Source organism: Melanotaenia boesemani, chromosome 2, assembly GCF_017639745.1.
Source record: "Melanotaenia boesemani isolate fMelBoe1 chromosome 2, fMelBoe1.pri, whole genome shotgun sequence".
Classification (NCBI taxonomy): Eukaryota; Metazoa; Chordata; class Actinopteri; order Atheriniformes; family Melanotaeniidae; genus Melanotaenia; species Melanotaenia boesemani.
The window spans coordinates 18,840,074-18,867,180 of NC_055683.1; the positions used below are offsets into that span (position 1 = coordinate 18,840,074).

Consider the following 27,107-nt stretch of genomic DNA (forward strand, 5'->3'; position numbering starts at 1 on the left):
ACTGTGGCTGACATGAGATCATCATTAACACGCATTTCTAATTTGTTTGTATTGCAAGTGAATAAAACAATAAAACACATCGATCTCCAGACATGTTTAGATCTGAATCTGCAGCCATATCAAGTCAGCCTGAGGAATATTTTATGGATTAAAAGACTAATGTCTCAGAGAGAAGTAGAAAAGCTAGTCAGTGCATTATTTTTGGCTTGACTTAACAGTTTATATTCAGGTCTGTCTAAGATCAATCAGACAGCTGCAGCTGCTCGAGTCCTCAGAAAGACCAGGAAACTGGGTCATATCGCTCTCTCTGAGGTCTCCACACTGCTTCTAGTACTAAAACTAGAAATAAAAAGGGAGAAGCAGCTTCCAGCTTTTAGGCATCAAAAATATATAAATAAAACTGATGCAACTCTTGTTACTTTTAAATCAAAGTTTAAAACTTTCCTGTTCGTTGCTGCATTTGATTGATTGAATCACAGTAAAAGGGCCTGGATTGATACTTTCATTGCAGTTTTCTGCTTCATTCAATAACCAACATTTTGTTTTATATTATAAATAAACAAACCTTCCTTCACACTAAGTGTTAGAAAGAGAATTCTTTTTTTGCAATTTATATTATTTCTCCAGGGAATGAGTTTCCTTCTAGTAAAAACCCCTTGGATTTATATAAGGTTTCCCTTTTGTATACACCCCCCATTACAGTGTCAGAAAATATTACCATATTATTTCTAAGTACATGAGTTCTGTTGATTCCTAAAAATACTTTTTATACTTTATAGATCTAATTTAACCTGAAGATGTTTTGATGAGATCCTCTGAAATGTCTTCTTTAAATTGAAAAATGTTCATTAAACATTAGACTTTATTTGCTATGCTCTCTTCACTGCTAATAATTTGATGTCACATCTCATGTTTTTTAGTTTAATTATTGAGTTATTTGGCGATTCCTTTTTCTTGTTTGAAGCCTACTGACATAATGAAAGAAAAATCATTCATAACATGTGCATGTTTGCTATCAAAGTGTTAAATCTGGAAATTTATAATATAACAAATCTGTTATTGAAATATTAACAGTCTTTATATGCAACCAGATAATTTAACAATCTGATATGTACTTATTAGTTTTCCTGTTTGCTTCTGTGCGTGTTTTCACACTTTAACAAGTATCAAGACATATCTGATACTAATAAGAGGACTACATGTGTGAATTAGAAACTAACCAGCATAGCTTTAAGCTCCATGCTGTTAGGATACTGCACACGTCCGCCATATTGGAAAGTCCTTCTCAGATTCTGCTCGCACGCCTTGGCAATACCTGTCGGTTAGGACCAGCAGTTAGTAAACATGTGGCTATGTATGTCATCAGGCTGGTGATGAGCGATGATGACTGTGGTTGTCGGTTCATGCATGTTTGTTCATTGAAGGGAATATTTTGCACCTTGGTACGGCATCCCAGGAGTGTCACAGGCTTCCTGCAGAAACTTGAGCAGAAACGGCTTCATGACGTCGGAGCAGCGATGGAAAGCAGTGAGGATGTACATCAATCTCCACCCTCTCTGGCAACTGTCTCTGCTCAAAACACACAGCATATTACAGCCTCTCCATTAACCACACCATGACTGATTAACTTCCAGCTACCAGCCAACAGTGGAAGTCTTACGGTTTGGAGCTGGTGTTGGAGGTGACTTGCTTCGTCACTTGGCAGTAGGCTTCATCCTTCATCAGTCCATGGTCGGCACTTAACTAGATTTATGGATACACGCACATGTTAAAGTTTATTTAAAGGTTATTGGTGTACACATTAAGCATATGTATGTGTACCTTAAGTATAGTGGTGACCAGGTCTTGCTCAGTCTGGCCTTTCAGTGGAAAGTCTCCCATGAACTTCATTATAGCTAAACAAAAGAAATCAATTACTAAAGTACTCTTAGATGTAGTCAGAGTAGATGTTTGTGACTCTTCGGTTGTTTATTGAGGCATACTGACAGTTTTATAGCTAAAAATGAAATAAACATCATTCAGTTCAGCATGTAAACTACTTCTGTGGTCTCTACTTTCCTATCAGTACTTATTATTCTCCACTCTTACCTAAGAAGATGTCAGCAGCCACTCTGTTCATCCCACCATCTGAGAAGTCAATCAGAGACTCCTGGACTGGAGACTAGAGAAATAAAAACATCACAAGTAAGATATGTCAGGTAATTTTCTGACTAAATAAACTCAAAGGATGAAATCTCTACAGGTTTCTGCACCAGTACATAAAAGCATGTTTAGTATTGTGCAAAGATCCTGAGAACAATTCTCATTTCATTCTGTTTGTTAGAAAAACAGGACATATGTTCAAGGATTCATAGAAAAAATGTGGGTGCATACTTAGAGTGTGTATAAGTGAATTTGAACAGTTTGTACAGCTTTAAGAAGCTTAAAAGTCCATATTTATTATGATCATCTTTATTCTTCAACACAACTTAAACCTTCTTAGACAAGGATTCTTGTGATTTATCTAGGTGGTGGTTTTCCAGAACTATTCTTGGATGTCAGCTGCCTTTTGTTTAGTTCTGTCAAGATCCCACACTGCTTCAGTAATGTTGAGTTCTGGGCTCTGAGGAAAATTTATCACGCCATAAGACCTGCTGTCGCAGACTTTCAGTCTGGTTCTTGTGTCCTTTGGCATAACTCAGGCTTTTCCTTAAGAATGGCTTCTTTATAACCCCCTTTCATGGAGACATTTCTGATGAGCCTTAAAGGAAAAGTAGATGGGTCGACTGAGGGTCCAAATCACTTTCAGTTACTGTTTATCTGTTGTAGATCATTGCTGAAATTTTTCAAGGTTATTCTGCAAACCATGTGTCAAGTTTGTCAGTTAACAGCAGACAAATCAACAGAAGAAAATGGGAATAAATTATGCATCTGTCACAGGCTGCTGGTAAAAGTGCCTAAACATACAATTTAAAACTTTTTTTTTTTTTTTTTTGCTAAAATTGGCTGTCATAAGTAGACATAACACAGATTCATCCCCTAACTTGCCTTTTTTTTTTGCTTAAGACTGGGAATTAACACACATTCCACTGAGAATGGTCAGGACTGGAATAAAAATAAGTGAAAAAGCAACCAATAAACAAAGAGAAAAAAAAAACCTTTAGAAGCTATTGCTCAAAACCATTTTTAAAGAGTACAAGAAAGTCTGGCTGTTTGGAAATAAAACATAAAGGAATAAAGAGCAGCTCAAAACTTGTACAGTACTATAAAATCCTCAGCCTAAAGGAAAACAGTAAGCAGTGATTTAAGAATATAAAAACGAAGAGAAGAGCTCATGATTGTGTTTTGAGATAAAACCCAGTCGTATCACCTTTGAGAACTTGATCATATCTGCAGGATCCCTGCCCTCCTTGCCCTTTTTTGCTTTCTGGTCACTGTAGGGGAATACAGGCAGACAATGCAAGCAGATTCCAACATTTAGGGATTATTTTGAAAGCACTAGTGTTGAGTGAGCATCTGACTGACCTCCTGTTCTTCTGTGCTTCTCTGAAGTACTTCTTGGCAAACTCAGTCATGTGATACTGTCCACTTTGCAGAGGCACATCTACTTCGACACTGACATTATCCCCATACATCTCATTTACCACCTGATACAAACCCACAACATAAAGAACTAAACAACAGAGGCTCTTATGCAAGACTATCAATATGGCTTTTAACATAATTAAGAGGTATTATTTAAGCTGGACTTTCCCTTGAGCATATCATTTAAACACTTTTATAGACCAGAACCCAAAAATTAAGCATCCCTGTTGCACTGCAGTTTAGAAAACAAAATCTATAGACAAAATCCGAATTTGCACCTCTGTTGAGAGGTCGAGTTCATGAGCTGCTACAGCTGAGCCCATTGCCACGGCAACAGCAGCTGATGCAGCAACTCGTCCCTGTCGGTCACGAGGCTCCACGCGTTCAGGAGGCAGAACTAAAAAGTCTGGAGCAGCCACAGGATGGACGTAATCGCTGGGAAACACTCCTGACTTTCCATACACAGCCCCGAACCGCCACCCTATTTAAACACAGACACACATCAGCAGAAATGTTCCATCAGTTAGAGGTTTATGTGTAAACAACAGAGTGTATTAAGTATTATGCCAAACAAAAAAGTGTCATGTTTCATGTCATACCATAAAGAACATGACAGATTTGTATTTTTCAGCTTTTAATATAAAATCTAAAGCGTGCCACTCTGACAGTTTTTAATCCCTTAAAAAACTCATCTCTGTGCCTCAGAATAATCCATTTAAAATTTTTGCCACAAAAAATCACTTATGATCTTAAACAGGGTTTGTCTTTTTCAAAATTCAGTTAATAGGTATGAATGAATATGCTAATTACCCTCACCCACATCTCCTCCCCACCAAGCAGCTGAGCTTCGCTATTCCTTTGCTCTCTTTAGCACTTCTAAAGTTGGGGTAATTCAGCCTTAAGCAGAGTTTTTCTTTAAAAAATGGATAAATTATAAAAGATGATATGCAAGTGGAAGTATTAAAATGACTAGATGTGTTTACATGGAGCACTTTGATCCAACTGAATGTTCAGTCAGAATGAAAATTCATCATGAAAACACCTCTTATAGATGACTTTGAGTATAAGATCTTCTAGACATTTAGACCTAGATGGTACTAAAGAAGAGAAACTCAGCATTGATGGCTGATTTGGCTTATGATATACCATGTAACATAGGAAAAACACCTTATAGACTGTTAATGAGGTTAGAAACTACTTTCTCTAGCAAATATATATATATATATATAGCAAACACACACCCCCTCCACATACACACAGCAGAGAAGCAGTTCTGTCACACCCACCAAACTCAGGAGTCTCCCTCTTCAGCTCCTCCAGTAGCATGACCTTCTTCCTCACAATGCAGCCATAACGTTTGCCTGAATTAACACACACACAAACACATAGTCACTGGCATTTTAGTAAGCAGATAAGCAGAGACCCTGCAAATGGTTCACAGAAGCAGAAAGAACAGATTTTAAATTTCTGTATACTTGTGTGTGTTTGGGATGTGTGTGTCTCACCCGCCTCCAGCCCATCCATATGCTGTAGTCTGATGATGTCCCCTTTGTGAAAGCTGAGCTGAGTCCTGTTATCAGTGATATAGTTCCTCACCGCCACTACGTACTCGGAGTCCTATTAAAACAAGAGACACTGAGCACATTGTGGGTTTTCTGACTGAGTCAAAGTCATTGATAAATGACTGTGAAAATAATTTTGTCCAAAAGTGAATCCAAAATCTAAACTGAGGAAATAATGAAGACTACATTTCACGCTCAAAATTTGAAGCTTGAACCAGTGGTTCTCAAACTGGGGATCAGCCTTTGCTGAATGCATCAAAGAGAGAAAAGAAAGAGAGTGATATGGAAAACAGGTAACTGGGATGAAAGAGGGCAGATATCTTGCTCTTGGTAATAGTTTTGCTCAAACATATTACATATAATAAGTATTTGCTTTTCTAAATCACAAGTTGATCAATAAATTGAATTTAAAATCCCATATTGTGCATCCAGAGTCTTTCCTTATCTGACTGGTGGGTGTTTTTCATGTAACTCATGGTAACACAGAAACTTGTGTATGTAAAATCCTTCATTTGAGGCTCTGACCTTCTTAAGCTCTGTGAGGAAGTAGTCGATCATGTGTTTGACCTGCGGAGCCTTGGCAGAGAACAGGATCAACTTCTCATTCGTCAGGTTGAACTCCAGCATGTTCGTAGATGGAATAGACACAAACAGGATGTCCGAGTAGCTGCACAGGAAGTCATACACCAAACCAGGAAGTCAACTTTGAATCATTGGTCAAAGCAATCAGTGTACCATGCTAAATCCTTTCAAATCTAATGAAATTACTTTTTTAAATGCATTTTATTTGAAAAAAAAGTACATTTGTTATAAAAACTATCAACAGATTCTGTATTTTTAAAATTATTCTAAAAATAAATATATTTTTCAATGGGGTTAACCTGTAAGGTCTTAGCACTCTGAAGTAGTCTGAAGCTGTAGAGCTGCTCTTCACCAACTTCAGCAACTTGATCCCTTTATGAGACACTGACAACACCTGCACGCCTGTCCCCACACTGCCCTGAAAAACACACGCATACATCCCAACTTTAACACACATGGAACAGAAGACAAGCTGAGAGGAGGAGGAAGGCTGTCCTGGATGAGGAATGTGAAAAGTTGAGGTAAATGCAGCAGAATCCAAACTTATTCTAAAGTCTCACTCTACTAAGTCAAGTTTTAAACCTTTTAGATATTACATAAGATGTTTTATGTGTTATAAGTGACATTATAAGCTAAGTCAGTCTTTAGTACTGTGGCTGCCATTCCTGCTTTAAATCTGCAGAACACCCTTGAAAGAGAGGTGAGTTCAGACCGCTTGATGAGATGTGACGTTCATGAACGAATTGATTCTTTTGAACAGCTCTTTAAAATGAGAAATAGGAACCGAGATGCAGTTTTATTATAAACAAATTGTCCACTCTGCCAACACGTGACACGTGTGTGCCATGATGGGAGTCTGATGTCCAACATGCTCTATTCACGTGAATACATGTATGTACAGAAAGTATTGTTCAGAAACAAATACTGAAGAAAATACTGTTTACCAAATAAGATTTTTTTTCTTGTCTTTATTGAACAAGGAGAAGATGGTTTTCATCAAAAACAAAGTAGTAAAAAAGAGAAAAAACAACAACAAAAAATCAAAACTTTTTGCAAAGAAAAATAACTTAACAACAAAAAAAAAGAATAAAAATTTTTGTTTTTTGTATTTACAAGATAATTATTTTCTTTAGTTGTTGTTTATGTTAACTCATAAATTCAGAAAAAACTCATTTATTTATTGTTAAACTATCTAATCCTTTCTGAAAAAGAGAAAAATTTTATTTAAATGATCTCATACATTTAAAAACAATTATGGAAAATACATATTTTTATAAAAGTAACTTGTCAGTGCAGAAAAACAGATTTTTTCCACATTAAATGCAACATTATGTTACTACCAAACATAATATGTCATATATATTAACATATAGCTACTGGAAGATGAGTAGTGGTAAATAGATCCCATGTAGTGAATGATGAAGAAGAGGCAGAATCATATTCCTGAACTATTTTAAAGGACGTTGCGGGTCCCCCTCCCATTTTTTTTGGCAAAAACTCTTCAATGTAAAATTTCGAGCCACACAGATTAATTTTTTGAATATTTATATTTTCTTTGCTTTCAACAACGGAAAAACTTACAGAGGCAGGGAATAGACGGGAGAAGTAGATCTCCCATGAGTCTTTGGCCATGGCGACCACCTTCTTCTTCACATTCTCATCTGGTATTTCTGAAGCCGGTTCCACCTTGTTTTGTGCTGTTGAAGAAACAAAGACAAGTCATCAAGGTTTTTCTGGTCCTGAGAACAAACTGAGGCTTTTACATGAATGCAGATATGCTTATGCCATTTCTGCCACACAAAGTTTGGATGTGTGTGTTAGCTTCTTCCTACCAAACAGGGCTTTCATCTTTTGTCTTTCTTCCTGGGTGATGCGGATACAAGCCTCAGAAAAGATGTCATGAACAATCTGCAGAAGAATTAGGAAAAAGAAAACAAAAAAATTATCCATTTCTGATGCAACAAAGGGTTAACATTAAAGGTAAAACTAAAGGCATAAACTACCTTTAAAGTTTACTAGTGAGTTGTTTAAATGAAAAGAGTTGTGAAAGTACCAATGAGCAAACAATGATGAATCAACAACAGAGATTTCAGCTACCAAAAAACAAGATAAGAAAATATGATGAAGTAAATCTTAAGCTTGACAGGTAGCTGTCAAGTAATGGCAATGGTCAATGGTGGGTAATGAAGAGAGACCAGGGTGTTGTATGTCTCAAAATATCAACATCTGACAGTATGAAGCCACTTGGGGACGTCTCATCCTGAACACAAAGAAAAGCCTGTTAATTAATTTAGAAATGAACTACTTAATTGTCGTAAATGGCAGAGTTGTTTTACTAAAGCAGCACCCGTCTCATTGAAAGCTCAACTCACCTGAAGCAGTTCACTGAGTGTCCTGGTTTAAACGCCTCAAACTATAGAAGAGGAATTAATAATTCCTTCAGCCAGTGACATGGTTTCAACTATAGTTAATGAAGTAGCAGCCAATAAACTAAAGGCTATTTTTGTGGCGCTTTTCTTTGTAAGAATCGGGGTGCATGTCGTAGTGGGATGTGATGGGATGGAGGAAGGGGGTTTGACATTATTGTTGTTAATGAAAAGGGGCCATGCAGAAAAAGTTTGAGAACCACTGAGTTACCTTAAGATGGAGGTCAAGTGGAAAACTCTCTTGTGGTTTGGTGGATGAATGTTTAAAAATATTTAGGGAAAATCTTGAACTCCACCTTACTGTCTAAAGTGGAGATGAAGATGGATCACCTGATTTGTTATCATCACATAGTTCAAAAGCCAAGATCCATGAAAGTTACCTTCTCATAGAGTATATATATATATACTGAAGCAATATATGCTGCTATTTAGACAACAACTTTTTCAGATAAGGCCTTGCTTATTTTAGCAAGCTTATACAAATTTTACATAAATTGCAGTATAAAAGCTGTGCTCTGTTATAAAAAAAGTTTTGGTGTTTAAACTGTTTATTCTGCAATCTGAACCTGTTACCAGATAAAATCATTTGGCTTATTATGAAAGAAAATGACTGCAAAGTCATTAAAACTTGCTTTGAAGTCTATTTCACAAATGTGCTTCACTTTTAAAAATAAATCAACAAGCATTTCATTGCTTATCATCCACAATTATCAGCAAAGTATACACATATACCTATGATGTGAATTTATTTAAACATTAAATGATAAATCAAGAAATTAATATAAGACAAAATAAATAGAGAAACGAAACAATATAAATAACTACTGGTCTAACTGACCTGTCTGAAGATCAGGTCCAGCATCAGAGGATTGTTCAAGGTTTCTTTTGGATAGAAAACCTGCAACCAAATATAAAGACAAGAAAGGAAATATTAATCTCTGCTAGTTAATTTAAGCAATGTTTAGCCATCTCAACTCTCCGTGCAGTCTGTTATAAAGTTGTTGAAGTAAAATGAAAATTTTAAACCCACCTCCTTCCTCATGTAGAGTTTCCATGGGACGTTGGAGTAAGTGTAATATTCATCCCCAGTTGTGCTGTGTAGTTGAGTCTGAATGGGCTCCTCCTCTACTGGTAACTCTCTAGAGACTGAAAACACACACATACACTGATGAGGACTTTTATTTTAATGAGTGTGCCCTTCACATAAATGTTGACCTGCATGTGAAAAAAATGTTCATGGGATTCTCAGCCTATTCTACAGTTTATTAATTGGAATTTATATATTAAGTTCACCTGGAGGATGGGAGGGGGTCATGGTGGGGCTGGTTGGCCCTGCAGGTCGAGGCTTGGTTGCCTTTGTAACCTTCATTCCTCCATCTTCTTTTTGTTTGGTGGGCTGCAGCTTTTTCTGAGACTTACACATGAAATAAGTAAGACATAATTATGATTTGGTATAAAGTTAAAATTTTGGCTTCTAAACAGTATGACTGTGTGTGCTTGTGTTTGGCAGGTGCAGAGTTGGTGTGTACAGGTTGTGGTGGGTTTGTCATTTGATCTTTAAGGATCTCCATAGCTTCATCGTGAGGATCTGGTTTCTTCACAAACATCTTTCCGTCACTTTTCCTACACACACACACAAAGGCATTTCTAAATATTTGTGTCTACATTCATAAGATTTGGGAATGTTGCTTTGAATGTGTTACTTTTGTGAGAACGACCCAGTGGAAGATGTTGTTCCTGCAGGCTGGTGTTGTTTGATGATATCTTTAATGTCATGGCTGGGGTCGATGCGCTCCGTGTTACTCACACTGGATCGGACCACATCCTCAGGGGGTGGGCCTCGTGTTGGACCTGAAAAATAACTTTCTATTATATTAAGCAAACACAAACCAGGAATGTTGAGGTTCATTGCTGATATCTTCATCCCTTTGTCCTAGTACTAAAAAAGAACCCTTTAAAAGTAATAATTAACATTATTCCAATCCAGATTTTTAACTGTATGTACATAGCTTAATTTTGAAAGCATTCATATTGTTTCACAACTTTCACTCCTTTTCACTTCACTGCTTTAATACCAGAATTCATGAGACATACTTGTTTTCCGCTGAACAGCAGCAGGACTGGGCTTGTGCGGCTCCTCGTTCTCTTTGGTCTGCAGAGAAACAAGAAAAGTTATAGCTGCAAGATGATGTTTCAGTTACATCAAATAAATACATCATGGTGTAACAAATACATCACCAAAGCATGGTGTGTATACTCACAGGACTAGGTGTGTGTGAGCGCTGGGGCATGTGTGTGTGATGATGTGAGGGTGGTGACTGCGGAGCTGGAGCAACAGGAGGGAAGGAAGATAACATCTGCTGCTGGATTGCAATGGCCTGCATGGTCATCTGCTGGGCCTGCAACACAAAAACACATATGCATTATTCTATATGAAATGCATGTCACATGCAGCTTACCCTTATGTCATTGTTTATTTATCATAAACTAAATCTCAGTTTGAGCCTATCTTACCCAACATTTTCCCAAGGAACCTAATAAAGTTCCCTCACATTTCAATTTCACTATAAAAAATAAGTTGCGAGGCTTGGTATTACAAAATGGGATAAAAACTAAATAGCTGACATAAAGTATGCATTGGTACGCTGACATCTAACAGTTTCTTAGCCTTTTTTGTAACGGTGCTACCTCTTTACACCGTAAAGCTATTATATGTTATGCAGTAAAACTAGATTGTGGAATTACATAATTTAGTTAATAAAAAACAATATATTTGTCATCTAGTATCTTGTCAAAGATAGTAAGATCCAGGACATTATGGTGCCTGTAAATGTATTAGCAGACAGCTAGTTTTACTAAACAGAACTGGAAACAGCTAGCATGGGTTGCTCCAAACATAACCAATGCAATAAAGTATATTTTACTGGCCAACATAAACAAATAAGATGAAACAACGTTGGTTTGAACTGAGTCTCACTAAGTACAGTTTCGTACTCAGCTACGTGATTACTGAAGCTTCATGTTTAGCAGAGAAAAGCTAAAATAGTTTTTATCTTGTCATCTAATTCTCTTTGTAGGGCAAGAAAGTATGCTTTCACAAAATATCAATTACTTTTACCACCTAAATCAATTTAATCTTAAAATTTAAGGGCTAAATTACAATTTGGGCAAGAGTCTACTTGCTAGCAAACTACTGGTAATGTTGGTAGCTAGCAAAGCAAGTAAATCTTACAGTATTTTGCTTGTACATTTTATTTAACCCCCAATAAATCACTTGATGTAACTCAGTGTAACAAGATTGGTACTTTTATCTGAGCTGTGTGGAGAGAAAATAAGTGTGTCACACCAGAATGATAGCTTGCTGGTTGATGATGGCTTGTTGCTGCTGAGTCAGTACTGTCTGCTCTGATCCTGAGGAAGAACAAACAGGGTGCAATAAGAAGCTGCAGGAGAACAATAGTAAAAACACACTTCAACATTTCTCCATAAGAAATAGCAAACTCTTCTGCTTCAGACAAACCACACACAGGAAGCGTCCCAACTCATAAAAATGCAAAACATAAATTTAAAGTTCACCATGCCCATACACTTTAGGCCACACATGCTGGAAAATCTAATGTGCACTCTTTCATTGTACCTGGCACACCTGTCATCACAGGTAAGCCTGGAACCACAGACGTGGTTGGAAAGGAGGGCACCCCCTGCAGACCCGGGACACTGACATGAGATGCTACATCAGTGCCTCTGTCAGCAGCAGAGGAAGCTGTGGTCATGGCATCAGGGGTGCGAGAGGGTAATGGGGTGGGTGCTACACGAGTGGCAGGCGGGGTTGTAGAGGAAGTCTGGAGGGGGTAAGGCTGTTGGGGCTGGTTGTATTGGTGGTACTGTTGTTGTGATTGTTCTTGCTGTTCTTGTTGGTATTGTTCGTGATGATGGTGGTGGGAGGGGATTGGCATGGCAGGGATGGGGGGCATCATTCCTCCTGCTACCGGCAGCACTGGCACAGCTTGAGGAGTAGTAGGCAGGGAATATGGTTAGATTGAAGAATAGTGTTACCTGTGGTGCTCTACTGATGTTTTAAATTAATATAAATTGCATTATATCATATCATATATTCAGTCATAGTGAGATGTCAAAGATGCTTTTAGCATTTTCAGATATAACAGATAGATATTTGGATGATATGTTTATAAATTATTTATTTTTTAAAACTGGTTTTGGAAAAAGAAAATGCTTTCAGAGTGGCTATTAGTCATGCTAAATGTACGTATATAGCAGTCCATAATGTGTAGACTGAAATATCTATGCAAGTATTTAAAAAACTAATATTAAGAGAAGCTCTTCATTGCAAATGAGAACTGGTTCTCAGCTGACCTACTTGGTTAAATAAAGGTAAAGAAAATAAATAAAAAAGTTAGGTTTTGTCCACACATTGGTCACCAAATATTTACATTTTCCTTAATTTCCTTTATAGTTAAGAATTCTTTTAATCAACAAAAGACAGAAAAGTGAAGAAAGAAAACTGTAAAGAAAAAGTTAAAATATCCAGAAGTCTGGAAAGAGATCAGTTTGGGGCAGTGAGATCTAAGGTAAATATAGATGCTCTCTTTAGCAACAAAGCAGCATGCATAACCTCATAGACAAGAAGAAAAGAGCAACCACATAACTGATAAAAAATAATAATATACTCCGCAAAGTTAGTGTCTCATGTTAATAGAAAGTAAAGGAGACATCTGTGGTTACAGTAAATGGCCATTTATGCATTATTTATGAAGCCAGGCTGCTAATAGCCTCTAAACAAGGCTGGCAAACTGTACACCTTAACTTTAAAGCAAAGCAGCAGGATCATTTCCACTCCTTTAATTCTTTATTTTGGGTAACTCTACATTAGCTTTACACCAATCACTAATCAAAATGGGTTGTAATTATTTCAGATAGATTTTTCACCTAGAGATGTCCTCCTGAAAATGAAAGAATTTTGATGAAGTGTCCCCTGATTTGTCAAATTTCTAGAAGTTTGCCAGGGGAGAGGGAGAAGTTTCTATAGCTTGTAAACAAAGGGATACTTTTGACAAAAACACTATGTTTTCGTACATGTCCCCTCAAATCCAGCCAGAATTAGATTTAGAACATGACCAGAACAATGAACCACCACAAAGATTACAGCTGAATCTCTGGAAAGAGCAAACTATGGTTGCTTGTGTGAGCAACTCCATGTTTCTGAGTGGTTGCAGAAGCAACAAATAGATTCTTTCGATTGTGCATTATGGACATGTAACAAAATAAATTACTGTTAGCTCCTTTAGCTATCTTTCACTACCAAAATCAACACTTAGCATAAAATGTAAAATGATTCAAGTGATGAGAAGAAGTTAGCTGGGTGCTAAAAGTAGCTAGAGTCCACTTCACCAGCCAATGGCAGCTAGTGGTATTCAATAAGGCAAGTTCCCAGCTACTATCAGCCACTCACTCAGCTCTGTCCACGTGAATATTAGTTAGCACAGGTCTGTTCATTCTACAGGGCCTAATTTTGGCAGCTTGCAACCTTGCGGCAGCTCATTTTGCTAGGGGAACAGCTGCTAGCTGCAGCTATCACCAAGCTAACGTCATATTTCATCAATTTGTCACAGCTAACAAGGTATGTAGCCATATAGTTTCTACCCTGCAATTAAGCTTGAGGTGACATTTATGATAATGCATAGTTTTGACACTATGAGCCAGGAAACATGGTAAAACATGCCATGGGTTAAAACTACAGCTCTGTTCACTGTAATTGAGCTAGCAGTACGGAAATACTTTCGTCATAGTAACAATCATATCTCTAATGGTCTCTATAATCTTTTACTTTCTAGTCTAATACCAGGGCTTATATGCTAAATTATTTCTTTTTATTATTTACCCAACCGAGTGGGGTTAAAACACAATTACCCATCTTTTTCAGCTTTGTAGTATTTCCAGCATTCAGCAGATGTGAGAAAAAAGACTAAACTATTAATCAAACCAAGACTTCAGCCAACTATTTAGGGCCCACTTAGATCAAGATGAATAATTGATGCCAACAGAGAGATGGAGTCAGAGAGAGGGATGGACATGGGACAAAACGAGAGATGAAAATGAGTGAACATGTGAAAATGAAAAATAAAAATCTAAATAAAAGAAAAATATAATAATATTTACATATAACAGGTGTAAAGACAGGAAACACACACTCAGAACTTCAAAAATGTACCTCCTGGACGTATTCCTGGTGGATAAGGCCTGCTGTGGGGTGCGTGACTCTCCCTGTCTCCTTGTCCTCCTGTGACACCTATACCTCCTCCACCCTTCATCCTTGCTGTCAAACCTCCAGTCTTTTCCATGTCCTGGAAAGACGAAAGAACCAGGCAGCCAAGGTTCAGCAAAAGGAAAAAAATGCTTGTAGATGGGGAAACTGGAGTTTATAAGACATGAAAAGGGAATAAAAAGTGTGTACTGGAGGAACGGAGACTAAAAGAACATGGGAGATGATGGCTGGTTCAGACCCTCTCTGAGGGGAGCCAGTAGAGCTGCAGGAACTGAATACTCTCCAGGATGTACCGTACATGTTGTATTAGATGCTCCATCCTACATAAATACAGCTGTCACAAACTTGTAAACACCCAAAAGGATTGTGTCTGCCACCAAATCCATAACAAAAAAGTCCATTGTCCCAAGATCAATAAATCATATTGTTTTATTTAAATAATTATGCTTTTTCAGTTTGCAGCATTACTTGTTCTTTAAGATAGTTATACAAGTAAGGGGTCATAAACTGAAAACTCTGTTTTGTCTGGAGGAAATAAAATTAATTATGGCTGCAAAATATAACTTATATTTCATGATGTTAAAACCTAGTGTGTTGAGGAAAAACTTTACATCAGTCAGTTGCAATTTTGTGTCTTTCTCAATATCCCGGTCAAAGCTCTTAAGTAGGAAATTCTCCGCATTTACCTACTATAATAGGTCCTTCTGTCACTTCTTGTATTGCATATGAAGATAATGTAAAGCTATTAAAAGCACAGAATCATCTGAAGGGCAGTTTACATGTCCTGCTTGCTACTACAGTTAAATACGGTAGGTCATTCAGTAACCTAATCATCCCACTTGTTTGCTCCATTCATACACGAACAGAAGCGGTGGATCACATGTTCCACTCATCCATCACCACTCAGTGCCATTCACCCTCAGATGGCAGAGGAGACAGAATGAGCATGACATGACAGTTTTTATGCAATTCAGAACTAGAACTACAGCCTCATTTCCAAACAAGTTGGGAATTATTTGCGAAGATTCACAATAGATCTGGAAAAGAAAAATTTGAATGTTATGATGCACCAAATGTTTTCACTTGGTAAAAAAATTTTTTGGCAGGTCTGTTAAAGACTTTGACTATTTTACTTCAAAGCTGTGCTGCTGTAATAGATGCAGAGCAGTAGGCGGCCATATTTCAAGGCCTTTAAACTCCCTCCTGGGGAGTTTATACAACATTGGACACTAAGGTGCTGCTGTATCCCCTCCATGCTGTATACTCACATCCATATACAGAATGTACTACATGCAGAAAACTGAGGTATAGTGCAAAGACTTCAGGGCATTGAGAAAATGAAAGTATGAGTGTTTCCAAAGCAAAGTAAATTCACATTGTAAACAGTGTTGTTTGTAGGAAATCAGTGTGAGCACTCACTACTCCATTGTCTGACAGCACAGGGTCAAACAGGCTGTCCAGGTAGCGGTCCATTCCTCTCTGAGTTTGACCATCACTGAACCCATCTGACTCTGCTGGAAACAGACAGCACAGATGCTCTAAATATCTACTTCACACTTAATAATCAGACCATTAAGATAAATAAAGATTTCTCCAAAAAATACCCTTGTAAAATTATTCAGCTGCACAGTCATTATATTGAACACCTCTTTTAGCGTCAAGACCTCCAGCAAACTATTTCAGTAGTCTCTTAGAAAGTTTTGTTGTCTCTTTTACGGTTTTAATACCAGTTCCCTCTGTGCAAAATGTTCCAGCATTTTTTCTCTCTCTCTCTTTAAATTTCAGCAACTTCACTTCACTAAACTATTTAAATCTCATAAAACCGTTTTAGTGTTTTAACCCTGATGACTTTTTAAGAGTTTAAAAGAAATCTGAATTTCACACACACACACACTCACACACACACATATGTGTGTGTGTGTATGTGTGTATAAGTTCAAAAGTAAATACAAAAGTAAAATAAAGTCATTCTACAAGCATTAATTAAATCTCTAAGACATAATCTGTTTGTTAGGTTAAAATGTTTAGATGTTTTTCCATGAAATGCTGCTGATTTTAGGCTTTAAAATGGTTTTCATGTGACATTATTTGAGGTTCTATGAATATCATAAGTATTTTGACCTCCTCCCTACACCTGTTTGCTGCAGCTCTGTACTCTAACCATGTTTGCCATATCAGTCCAAAGGATGTCCTCCGTAAGCTATTAGTCTTTGGTATTTCAAACAGAACAGACAGAGGAAGCTCAGTGCCACATTAGTGTGTGCTTAAGCTAAGTGGTACCAGGATCTTATGTAAGAGGAGTGCATTTCGCCATGCCGACTTGACCTTACACACACAGTGTGGCTTTGCAATTAACCTGGTTCCCAGCTCAGAGTGTAACAAGGCCGTATTAACTTCAATTCCAATTCTTCCTCTGTATATGCATTCAGGACACCAATGCACAGCAAAGGCACATCAATCCAGCCTTGAACCTCAAAAATGTATCTGTCTCAAGTCAGACCTGGCACTCCACCAAACCAGTTGGTTGAGAGTATAAGAACACATGTATTATGTCTTAAAATTTCACAGAAAAAGAGTTGTTTATGCTCACTGAGGCTGTAAACTGTTTTCATCCACATTTAGATTTGACGGTTCATAAATGGGGGAAATTCAAAGCCTCCTTCTGCCCACTAGGTGTTTAACCAACGAAGATCAGTCCAAGAACACAATGTATAAAAGTCTGAGGTCACAATCCTAGGGTAACTTCTAAAGGTTAAAGGCCTCCTTTGTGTATTTGTGTGCTTTTCTGTACCATGGCTGAAGTAACCATCAGAATCAGGCAGGCTGTAGGTAGTTCTGCTGCTCTTTAGAGGAAAGGATGAAGGAAGCTCCTCATCTGACTCAAAGCCACCACCAAACAAAGTACTGAAAAAATAGTGAACAAGGTAATTTGTTAAATATTCTCTTTGGTTTAATGCTCTGTATTTAATGGCAGAGTGTGTATATTTATATTTTACACACTGACAGGCTGGTATTAGCTCTGACTTTAGACGGGTTGTCAGTGCTAACGATGAAGTAACTCTTCTGCTTCGGGAAGTCCAAAGGGAGCTCTAGGTCCGCAATCAAGTCCATCACATAGTCGTGTCCTGCTAACTCCACCCACTGGCCATGCTCCTTCATCAAAATTGAACACCCCCTGCACCCATCTGACACTCCTCTGCAAGACCACAATTGAGATATTCAAATATCATCATAAAGTCATTAATGACATGCATTGACAAAAAGATATACAACCACCTGACAGTTCAGTATACACTAAGTGAACATTCAGTGCACAATATTAGCACCTGTGACGAAGAATATGTCCGGCTAAATCTTCTCCACTGGTCCATGAATGAACCGGACAGAGGAATGACCCTCCTGCAGAGAAAGATTATTGAATGCAAAAGCAATATCCCCAATTATTTAATTCCATTGTAGTTTTGGAATTACACAAATTGTTTAGAGATTACAAGCAAACTGTATCTAAAGTGCACAATTCAGAGACCATAGAGCTTAGGTGCTATTACCTGATCCTGACTGGCAATGAATAATCAATGATAAGAGGCTGTAATTGATCCCACTCACTTTAAGGTGTGTGCCCATTCAAAAAGTAAGTGAATATCATGGTGTATGATATCCAATCAGCTTTTAGGAATTCTTTTATGTTTTAAAAAACAGACGTATAAAACAGAAGCTATAATACACATCTATCTTGTATAAATATAAATGTATACACACATACATGTGTAGGCATTAAAATTTTGAATGTTCTATTCTATTCAATTCTATTCTATTGTATTCTACAGTCATTTAGCAGACGCTTTTATCCAAAGCGACTTACATTTGAGAGTAAGAACAACACAAGCATAAATTCAAACAAGATGGGACATCATAATTAAGTGGTTGTCAGACCGCTGTGAATCCAGTTAAACGCAGGTGCTGTTGTGTAGTGCTAGAGGCAGTGCAATTTTTTTTTTTTTTTTTTTTTGAGATTTTTTGTAAGTCATTTTGTTTAAATACAAGATCAAAAATTCATCAAACAATATCAACTTGGGCATAAGTGTGATGAAATTGTGTTTTTACAGTCACTAACCTGAATTTAATTGCAACAGTGTTTTAAACTGCACAATGTAAATACACACAAAATGCATCTCACCATCAAAACAGTGCACGTGCAAGACCATGTTGGCCTTCTTCCTATTGGCTGTCCACTCCAGCAGTGACAGTGGGTAGGTTCGTGCAGTTTCAAGTGTGGAGCCTAGGCTTAGCTGCATCTTCTGACTGGCTTGGATGAGTCTGTGTTGCAGCAACGCCTGACAACCTGCAGGGGAGTGGTCTGACACAAACCTGGAAAGCAGTGGTCAAATCAGGTTCTGCTTTAAAGAGCTCATATGATACTCTTACATAGTCATGTTTGTTAATTTTGGAATCTACTAGAATAAATGCACATGTTTTAATGCTTAAAGAATGTTTCTCATGTGCAGCATGCATGTTTTAGACCTTTCAAGGCCCTCTCTTTTTAAAGGGCCCACTTTGATGTCATCAGTTGGCTAATTGCTCACAACTAAGAGTGTGAGGCACCAGCTAATTTACTGTATGAATGAAGTAATGAATAAATGTTTATTTTGAACATATTAGCAAGTTACATAGAATTATTACATATTACACAGAACATTGCAAACAAATGCATTTTAAAAGGAGTAAGAAGAAGCATGAGCTTATTTAATCCTACCCCTTATTCCATTTTACATCAAAAGTCTGCTGTTAGACCAGTTCACTTCCTGTTTAACATGTTCACAGATACAGCTAATGATAATATTTACATAATATACATAAAACAAAAACATTGACATACTGTATAGCAATAACTGTAAACCCCCAATAACTGTCTACACCCTTCTTCCCCATACCGTGTGAAAACAAACTGTTTGTTTCGCTACTTGAACTGGTTCATGTTTGGGCTGTCACTCAATCTATTCCACAACTTAACTCCACATAAAGAAACACAAAAAGTTTTTAATGTTGTGTAAGCACTAAGGTGTTTTAAATTAAAATTTTACCTTAAGCTATACCCACCATCTCAGTTATTCTCAGTGCTCGTTTTTGAAGTAAACTGTTTGGCCATCTTATTCATAACTATAATATATATTAGATTTTTTTATGCTGATGACACTCAGTTGTCCATGCATCTAAAGCCAAAAGATCCTAGCAACCTTATGAGTCTCATAGCTTGTCTTTCTAACATGGCCGCTATTCAATAACAAAACTAAGAAGTCATTCTATTTGGTCCCCTTAAATGTCATCAGTTTTATAGGTTCAAGATAATATCTCCCAAACAGCTAGAAATCTAGGAGTACTATGTGAAACTTAGTTTTTGATGCTCAGTCTTGTTTTTCCACCTTTAGAGAAATACTAAAAATCAGGACATTTCTTTCAACTCCTGACTGCATGCTTTTGTCTATTCTTGATTACTGTACTTTTTTGTGTTTTGATACCAGTCAAAGCTCCCTCTGTCACCCTCCAATTAATTCAAAAAGATGCATCAAGAATCATTACCAGTGTAAAGTGAGTGCAACACCCTTGTGCTTGCTTCCCTTCACTGACTTCTAATTAGATGTTATATTGATTTAACAAGTCTTATTGCTCACCTTGAAAGACTTAAATGACCTCAACCTGACAAACATCTTAGACTAATTGAGTTGGTTTGTGCCCTCCCAACCACCGAAATCCACAGATGTAAAAAGAGCAAATTTTTATAATTTGAAACACTTAATTTGTAATAAACTTTTAGTAGTTCTAAGAAATGGTCTATTTTTTCCTGCCACTTCACTGTGACATCAGTTGGCTGTTTTCTTTGCTACTATAGTACTTTCTCAACTAAAAGACATTAGTGTTGCACAACAGCTGTTCAATTATTGCTTGAATTACTGAGCATAACTGGTGAAAAATGGACAATTTTAGGTTGAGAAAAATTTTTTGCTGTTAAAAATTTGTTTGAGATCAAAGTGAACTGTTGCAGAAAGCCTCAATATAATGCATGTGCATTATAAGTTTCACAGGTTAAAGTTGTCTGCAACAGTGAAAATTCAGTTTCCATGTCTCCTTTTTCATAATCAAGCCAAAAAGAAAAACAACTAAATATCCCTTTGTGAGGGTGAATGTACATATTCTTTTTACTGACTACTCAAAACATGACCCTTTTTTTAAATCTGTATCAATCATGAATGATGTAAATAAACTAGTGCTGGGCACATTAATGCGTTAATCGCGCGTTAACGCAACGCTTAATTAACGCAACGCTTAATTAACGCAACGCTTAATTAACGCAACGCTTAATTAACGCCGTTAATTTTTTTAATCGCGCGTTAATTTTTCTTTTTTTTTTTTTTTTTTTTTGCTGGCCGCTGGCTTTTATGGCAGGCCAGACCTATTTAACGGCGCGGCTTTTTATTACGGCGAAAAAAAAACGCAGTGTTTACTGACAAAACGACGTTTTTTTCGCTGTTCTTTGGGTGAAACATGACAGATTAGTGGTGTAATTGTGGCATGTCTGGCCAGCCATATCCCTGCTGCAGCGGTATGTCTGACGTGATCGGGAGAGAGCGGGTTTATTAAAATAAAGAGATGTTTTCTGTCTGGAACAGGTAGAAGAAAAAAAGAACCGACATTTCTCTTTGTCAAAATACATGCAGATGGACAGAACATCGTAACTTTTGGACGGGAAACTTTTTCATTATTTTTTTTAATAAATGCGGTTTTAATTTATGCAAGACAGCAAAGGTAAGACATGCTTTCTAACTTTTACAAACGTGCAGCATAAATCGGGTCTTCTTCTGCCTCTGGTTCAGTGAATCTTGGTCATATCGAGATGAAACTTCCAGCTGTGGAATCTGTGAGATGTGAGCTTTCAGTAGAGGAGTCGTTTGTTCGTGTTCATGCCGTGGGGTGGACACGGGGAGACATAATTTGTGTTTGCATATTTTTCGGACTTTGTGTAGCTGCTCTTTAAATAATTTGTTGTCTTAACTGTGTTTGTTGGTGATAGAAATGGTTTTACTGAGCTGGTAGCTGAGATTCTGGACTTTCTGTGGATACCACACGGATGTTTGTTACTTTTGAAGAACCACATTTTTATTTCCATTTTTAAGGTTTTAAAATAAAGAAAAACATAAAACCTTCATAAAAAAAGAGGATAGACAGACTTTCTGCTAAGGAATGTAGATATTTGTGGAAAATGATGTAAAAGAAAGGAAAAGGAAAAAAAAGTCCATGGTTTCCAACCTAATGACAAGAAAGATAGATTTAAAAAAAATATTTTAGCCACGTATTTAGAGGCATAGTGGAAGGTCCAGAGACACACTTGCAGCTCCAGAGTTGCAGGTTGGAGACCCCTGATGTCGTGTTTGTAAACCAAAACTTACTGCAATTTCTTTTTATAGCTGTAGGCCTTTTTTTAAAGGAAAGAGACATTTTGCGCGTAACAATGCGATTAAAAATTTTAATCGTTGCCCAGCACTAAAATAAACATATTATAATATACATATTTAAATATATATAAATTATTTCTCACTTCAGCAGATGTTTATCCATTTTGGGTGATGGTGCAAAGCAGGAAACACATGCCATCAGCAGCAGCCAGCCTCTCTCTGAGTTCTCAGTGTTCGTGTTCCTCCACACCTGATTGACAACCTGAGCCAGGATCTCATCTCGTAACCCTGGAGATGACAAACCCTTTTGGATGATGTAATTCCCAAACATGTTTTCTTGTGCTCCATTCAAGTGAGGGTCCCCCATAAATCGTAACACCTGTAGAAGACAGAATAAAAAATATAAAAAAATATATATCATTCATTTGAACAACTAAGTCTGGTTAGATTGTGTAATATGGGTGTTTAATTGATTCAGAGCTTTGGTAGTTGTGTCTTTGCTGTCAATAAATTACAAAGGACAAGCAACAGCAGCAAAGATTATCAATCCATACTTAACTCTGATATTCTAAAGGACAAAATTCCATGATTTGTAACACATAGCAGCACTGACTGATTCATGGTTAAGAATGGTTCAAAGAGGACAAAATAAGATGAGAGGTCAGTCCACCATGTTAAATAGGTCCACAGCCTCCTTGTGCAGGTCCTCCTCCAACCGGGTCAAAGGTGACTCCAAAGGGGCCATCAACAACCCAAACTTTGGTTCCTGCAGCAACAAAATATTTATAGTATCAGTTCAGTTTTTATCTAGATTTAGAATTATGTGGTGCCCCAAACAGCAACAGGTTTTGGGCACTGTTATAATATCATTTCCACATTCATGCAGTAAACAATCGTATAATGATCAGTGTGTTGCTGGTGACAAACAAAGAAGTTGTCAACTTGGATAAAACTCAGATTTGAATAGTATGGCTTTGGTACCAACTTAAAGAAATTTTGTTTTATCACTATTAAGTTAAAGGAAATTAGAAAAACACCATGAATTAAGTTAGCTGAGACAAGGGGGAAAGGTGGGAGGGTGGACCTGGGTTTGCTGGAAAGCTGGGTGTCATCTGCATAGCAGTGAGAATGTATGTTGTTTTTCTGGAAGCATTACCAACGGGAAGAAGGTAGATAATGAAAAAGATAATGAAAAGAAGGAGCCTCATGACAGATTCTTGAGGCACATCAGTGGTAACTGTTGTGATGGCCCCACTACTGCTTTTTAGTTTGTGTTGCAGTTGCCATCTGGTGATTGGTGACACCAGCCACATCTAGGCCCAGTATGTCTCCCAGGTCTAGGCTTTGTCTGGGTGTGGCATGTTTTGCTTTGTTCTTTTGGTTTGGTTTATGTTTTCACACACATTTCCATACATCCATGCACCACATACATCACTGATTTAGACCTTCACATGTTTTACTTGGTTTCTCTTTAATAAATTATATTTTGGTAAAGAAACACCCTGTGCCTGCCTCTGTCTTTGTTGTAGCCATTGAGCCAGGCTGTAACACAGGGGAGAGCTGGGAGGTAAATAATTTAAGTTGGATGAACTAAGTCCAGCCAGAGAGGTATGATTTAAACCAGTCTAGAGGGGTCTGGGAGAAACCAATAGAAATTAATCTATTGAGTAGCACAGTGTGAGATATGGTATGAAAGGCCATACTCAGATCAAGCAGGATGAAGATGGTGAGAAGACCAGAATCGGCTTGCATGAGGAGATCATTAGTCATTTTTAAAAGGGCTGTTTCAGCTCAGGAAAGAAAGAAACCCAGACTGGAATTGTTCATACAAATAGTTTTTAATCAAGTAGGAATTAATTTTGGTTGCAACTTTGTTTTAAAATATTTAGAAAAAAATTGTGAAAAAAAATGGAAATTGGGCAAAGGTTATTAAAGTTATTTGGATCGGCACCAGTTTTTTTTCAATGCTGGGGTGATGGAGAAGGTGAATGAACAATTCCAGTGGAAAGTGAAGAGTGGATGATGGCTGAGATAAGGGGAAGCAGAGAGGGAAGGCAAGCTTTAACCAAAAAGAGTTTTTAATTTGCGACGAGGTCGGAAATGTCTGTGACAGCGGGGAGTTAAAGAGCAGAGAAACCTCTGTGAGGGCAGTGAAGTGTTAGAAAAAGTGCATATGGTAGAGTTTGAACCAAGATCCTGATGGATTTTGCTTATTTTGTGATTGACAAATGATATTAATGACCTACAAAAGGCAGCTGAGTACATGTGAGGAGGTAGAGTGTCTGGGAGTTTGTTAAGAGTGTTAATCTGTAAAAAAGTTACTTGAAGTTTCCTTCATTTGAACATATGATACTAGAATAGTAAATGGATTTGGTTTTAGCGATACAATCTTTGAATATATAAAATGTGGTTACTGAATATCTCTTTATGAACAGCAAAACCAGTTTTCTGATAGAAACATTCAAGTTGTTGACCATTTGCTTTCAAATGCCTTAGTTCAGGTGTAAACCAGGGTGCAGACATGTGGTTTTAAGGAGAGCTAGAAAGTTCAGGATCCAGCAGAGACTTCTCATTGTAGTGAGAAACCAGGTCATCAGGGGTGGATAGTATATTATGGAAAGCATTTTGTGCTGCTGTCTTTTGTAGGAAAGGTATCTTATAAATAAAATTTGATTTGATTTGGATGAGACGGACAAAATTCTTAATGCTAACCAAAGTGTTAAATGTTTAACAATTGCTAGCTTTAGCAGAAAATTTAAAGCCTCACTTTGGTAGATTTTTGCACTTTGGCACTGCATAAGGAAAGGATTATCTTGAAATCCTCTCCTTTCTTGTTCTTGTCATCGCTTCCTCCAATAATATCCTCTTGGGCTGTGTGATATGGTGTTGTAAAGCTACTGTAAAGTTACTTTAACTTTCTAATTTTCTCTTGCCTGGAAGAAAATTTAAGATTGCAACCACTAAATACAAATGTTTCAAACAGGAATTCCACAAAAAAGTGGCCAATATCACTGTTGCTTCATACACTTCCTTAATAAAGTCCAGAGTCTGGGAACAACCAAAATCTTTTCCCCACACCCCATGTTAAATTATCTTAATGGAGAAGTGCAGTCTTTAAATCCTTGTTTCAAATAACAACCATGTTACTGAGTCTGTGTTTTCTGCTAATCAGCCATGTTTTTTTTCCCTTAAAGGTTGAGTGATTATACAAATGCATAAAAGCATGTTGGGAATGTTGATGCACATCTCACCCTGAAGTGGATCTGTACATAACGATAAAAAGGGTAGTTGTTGATGTCCAGAGGCAGAGTGAGCTGACCCTCTTCCTGGATGTGAGGAGCCTGAAGCAGAGCCAGACAATCTGAATGCAGCTCCCGCTTGACTGAGGAGAGACAGCCAAGGGTGAAACACAAGTCAGCAAGGATACATACAGGAACATGGAGTCCTTTAGAAATGATGAAGTCAGCTTTTTTTTTTAAATTTATTTTATAAAAAACATAACAAGCTCATTCTGGCTCATTTTAAAAATCCCATTAAAGTCCTTATTTTTCACAATTTGATTTATTTATTAACTAATGCTCTGTACTGTCAGGCCAGATTAGTTTCAGAAGGGATGAGACACACTGAAAGAGCCAAACAGAGTGCTCTCTGACATTTAGTCTATGAATTATATCTAAGTACACCATGTGATAAATACTGATGTGTATGGACATCTACACACCTCCTGCTGCCTGCAGTAGAGCCCCCAGTTCTACAGGGATCACCAGGTGTGTGACATTAACCACCTCCCTCCTCGACAGCTCCTGAAAGAGTTACGGATTTTCGTTAAAAAAAAAGACAAATTTCACATTGCAAAGCTACACACTGGTGATGATCTAGTGAACATCTGTAAACCTCCACTGTAGAAACGAAGCCTCATGAGAAAATAAGTCATCTTACCATCTCTCTTCTCCTCCTCTCCTCTTCAGCTTTCCTCTTAAGTGCAAACCTTATCTGCAAACAGAAATCAGACATTTGGTGTTTTTCTTTTTTTTTTTTCTTTTTTTTTCCAAAAAAAAACACTCCATAAAAAAAGTTTTAAAAAAGTGAAATGCAACAAAAAACTGGGGAAAAGCTGTTTGTGTTGCCGTTGGGTGCTTTCTTAGATTTTCCATGAAAACAAAATAATGAAAAGAATGAAAGTTTGTTTTAAAGGAAAGCTTTGTGTAACCTTGATGTATTGCTTGCGGTTGATGTACATATGGACGAGAGAGCGGAAGCGGACCAGACTTGCCCTCATTTTCACATAACGCTTCCTGGAAGACAGAATGAGAATTTAAGTTTCATTACAATTTTTAATCTGATTGTCCGACAAGTACACTCACTGGTCACTTAATAAGATACACCTTGCTAGTACTAGAATCCCTCTTGCTTCAGAACTATCTTAATTCTTCATGGTATAGATTAAACAAGAAATGGAAACATTCCTCAGAGATTTTCTCTATATTGACATGATAGCATCACACAGTTGCTGCAGACTTGTCGGCTGAACATCCATGTTGAGAATCTCCAGCTTCACCACATCCCAAAAGTGCTCTAATGGATCTGGTGACTATGGAAGCCACTGCAGTACAGTGAACTAATTGTTGTGTTCAATAAACCAGTTTGAGATGATTTGAGCTTTGTGACATGGCGCATTATTCCTAAAGGAAGTAACCATCAAAACATGGTACACTGTGGTCATAAAGGGATAGACATGGTCAGCAACAACACTCAGATAAGCTGCAGTGTTTAAACCATGTTCATTTGGTACTAAGGGGCCTGTGTGTCCACGTATCCCCACACCATTACACCACTGCCCCCAGCCTGAACTGTTGAGACTAGGCTACGAAGTTATTTAAAGAAAATTCTAACTCTACCATCTAAATGTTGCACCTGAAATGGAAACTCATCAGACCAATTTTGGTGAGTATGTGTGAATTCTAGCCTCAATTTCCTGTTTTTAACTGACAGAAGTGGCACCAGGTGTGATCTTCTGCTGCTGTAGCCCATCTGCTTCAAGGTAGGTGTGTTCAGAGCTGGTATTCTGCATACCTTGGTTATAACCAGTGGTCTTTTGAGTTCATGTTGCCTTTCTATCATCTCCACCTAGTCTGTCCACAGTTCACTGCTGCTCAGTGGATATTTTCTCTTTTCAGATTATTCTCTGTAATTGCGAATGAAAAAATCCCAGTCGATCAATAGTTTCTGAATACTCAGACCA

General features: G+C 37.5%; 1 protein-coding gene across 1 annotated transcript in view; it reads right to left on the minus strand.

The window, feature by feature from the left end:
* myo15aa (myosin XVAa) overlaps positions 1-27,107 on the minus strand; it is a 50,150-nt gene that overhangs the window by 3,879 nt on the left and 19,164 nt on the right. The window contains exons 26-59 of the mRNA XM_042012419.1: positions 26,076-26,160; positions 25,805-25,858; positions 25,587-25,668; positions 25,117-25,247; positions 22,536-22,631; positions 22,009-22,244; positions 18,595-18,785; positions 17,744-17,816; positions 17,422-17,613; positions 17,209-17,321; positions 15,837-15,931; positions 14,364-14,496; positions 11,481-11,545; positions 10,396-10,533; positions 10,229-10,286; positions 9,838-9,985; positions 9,664-9,757; positions 9,428-9,548; positions 9,165-9,280; positions 8,973-9,032; positions 7,541-7,616; positions 7,290-7,405; positions 6,008-6,126; positions 5,652-5,793; positions 5,070-5,181; positions 4,851-4,925; positions 3,843-4,045; positions 3,505-3,626; positions 3,350-3,413; positions 2,089-2,161; positions 1,822-1,895; positions 1,661-1,743; positions 1,439-1,569; positions 1,221-1,315 (exon numbers count right to left, since the gene is read on the minus strand). Coding sequence (XP_041868353.1) covers positions 1,221-1,315; positions 1,439-1,569; positions 1,661-1,743; positions 1,822-1,895; positions 2,089-2,161; positions 3,350-3,413; positions 3,505-3,626; positions 3,843-4,045; positions 4,851-4,925; positions 5,070-5,181; positions 5,652-5,793; positions 6,008-6,126; positions 7,290-7,405; positions 7,541-7,616; positions 8,973-9,032; positions 9,165-9,280; positions 9,428-9,548; positions 9,664-9,757; positions 9,838-9,985; positions 10,229-10,286; positions 10,396-10,533; positions 11,481-11,545; positions 14,364-14,496; positions 15,837-15,931; positions 17,209-17,321; positions 17,422-17,613; positions 17,744-17,816; positions 18,595-18,785; positions 22,009-22,244; positions 22,536-22,631; positions 25,117-25,247; positions 25,587-25,668; positions 25,805-25,858; positions 26,076-26,160 — 3,766 coding nt within the window. The remainder of the gene's footprint in view (positions 1-1,220; positions 1,316-1,438; positions 1,570-1,660; positions 1,744-1,821; positions 1,896-2,088; positions 2,162-3,349; positions 3,414-3,504; positions 3,627-3,842; positions 4,046-4,850; positions 4,926-5,069; positions 5,182-5,651; positions 5,794-6,007; positions 6,127-7,289; positions 7,406-7,540; positions 7,617-8,972; positions 9,033-9,164; positions 9,281-9,427; positions 9,549-9,663; positions 9,758-9,837; positions 9,986-10,228; positions 10,287-10,395; positions 10,534-11,480; positions 11,546-14,363; positions 14,497-15,836; positions 15,932-17,208; positions 17,322-17,421; positions 17,614-17,743; positions 17,817-18,594; positions 18,786-22,008; positions 22,245-22,535; positions 22,632-25,116; positions 25,248-25,586; positions 25,669-25,804; positions 25,859-26,075; positions 26,161-27,107) is intronic.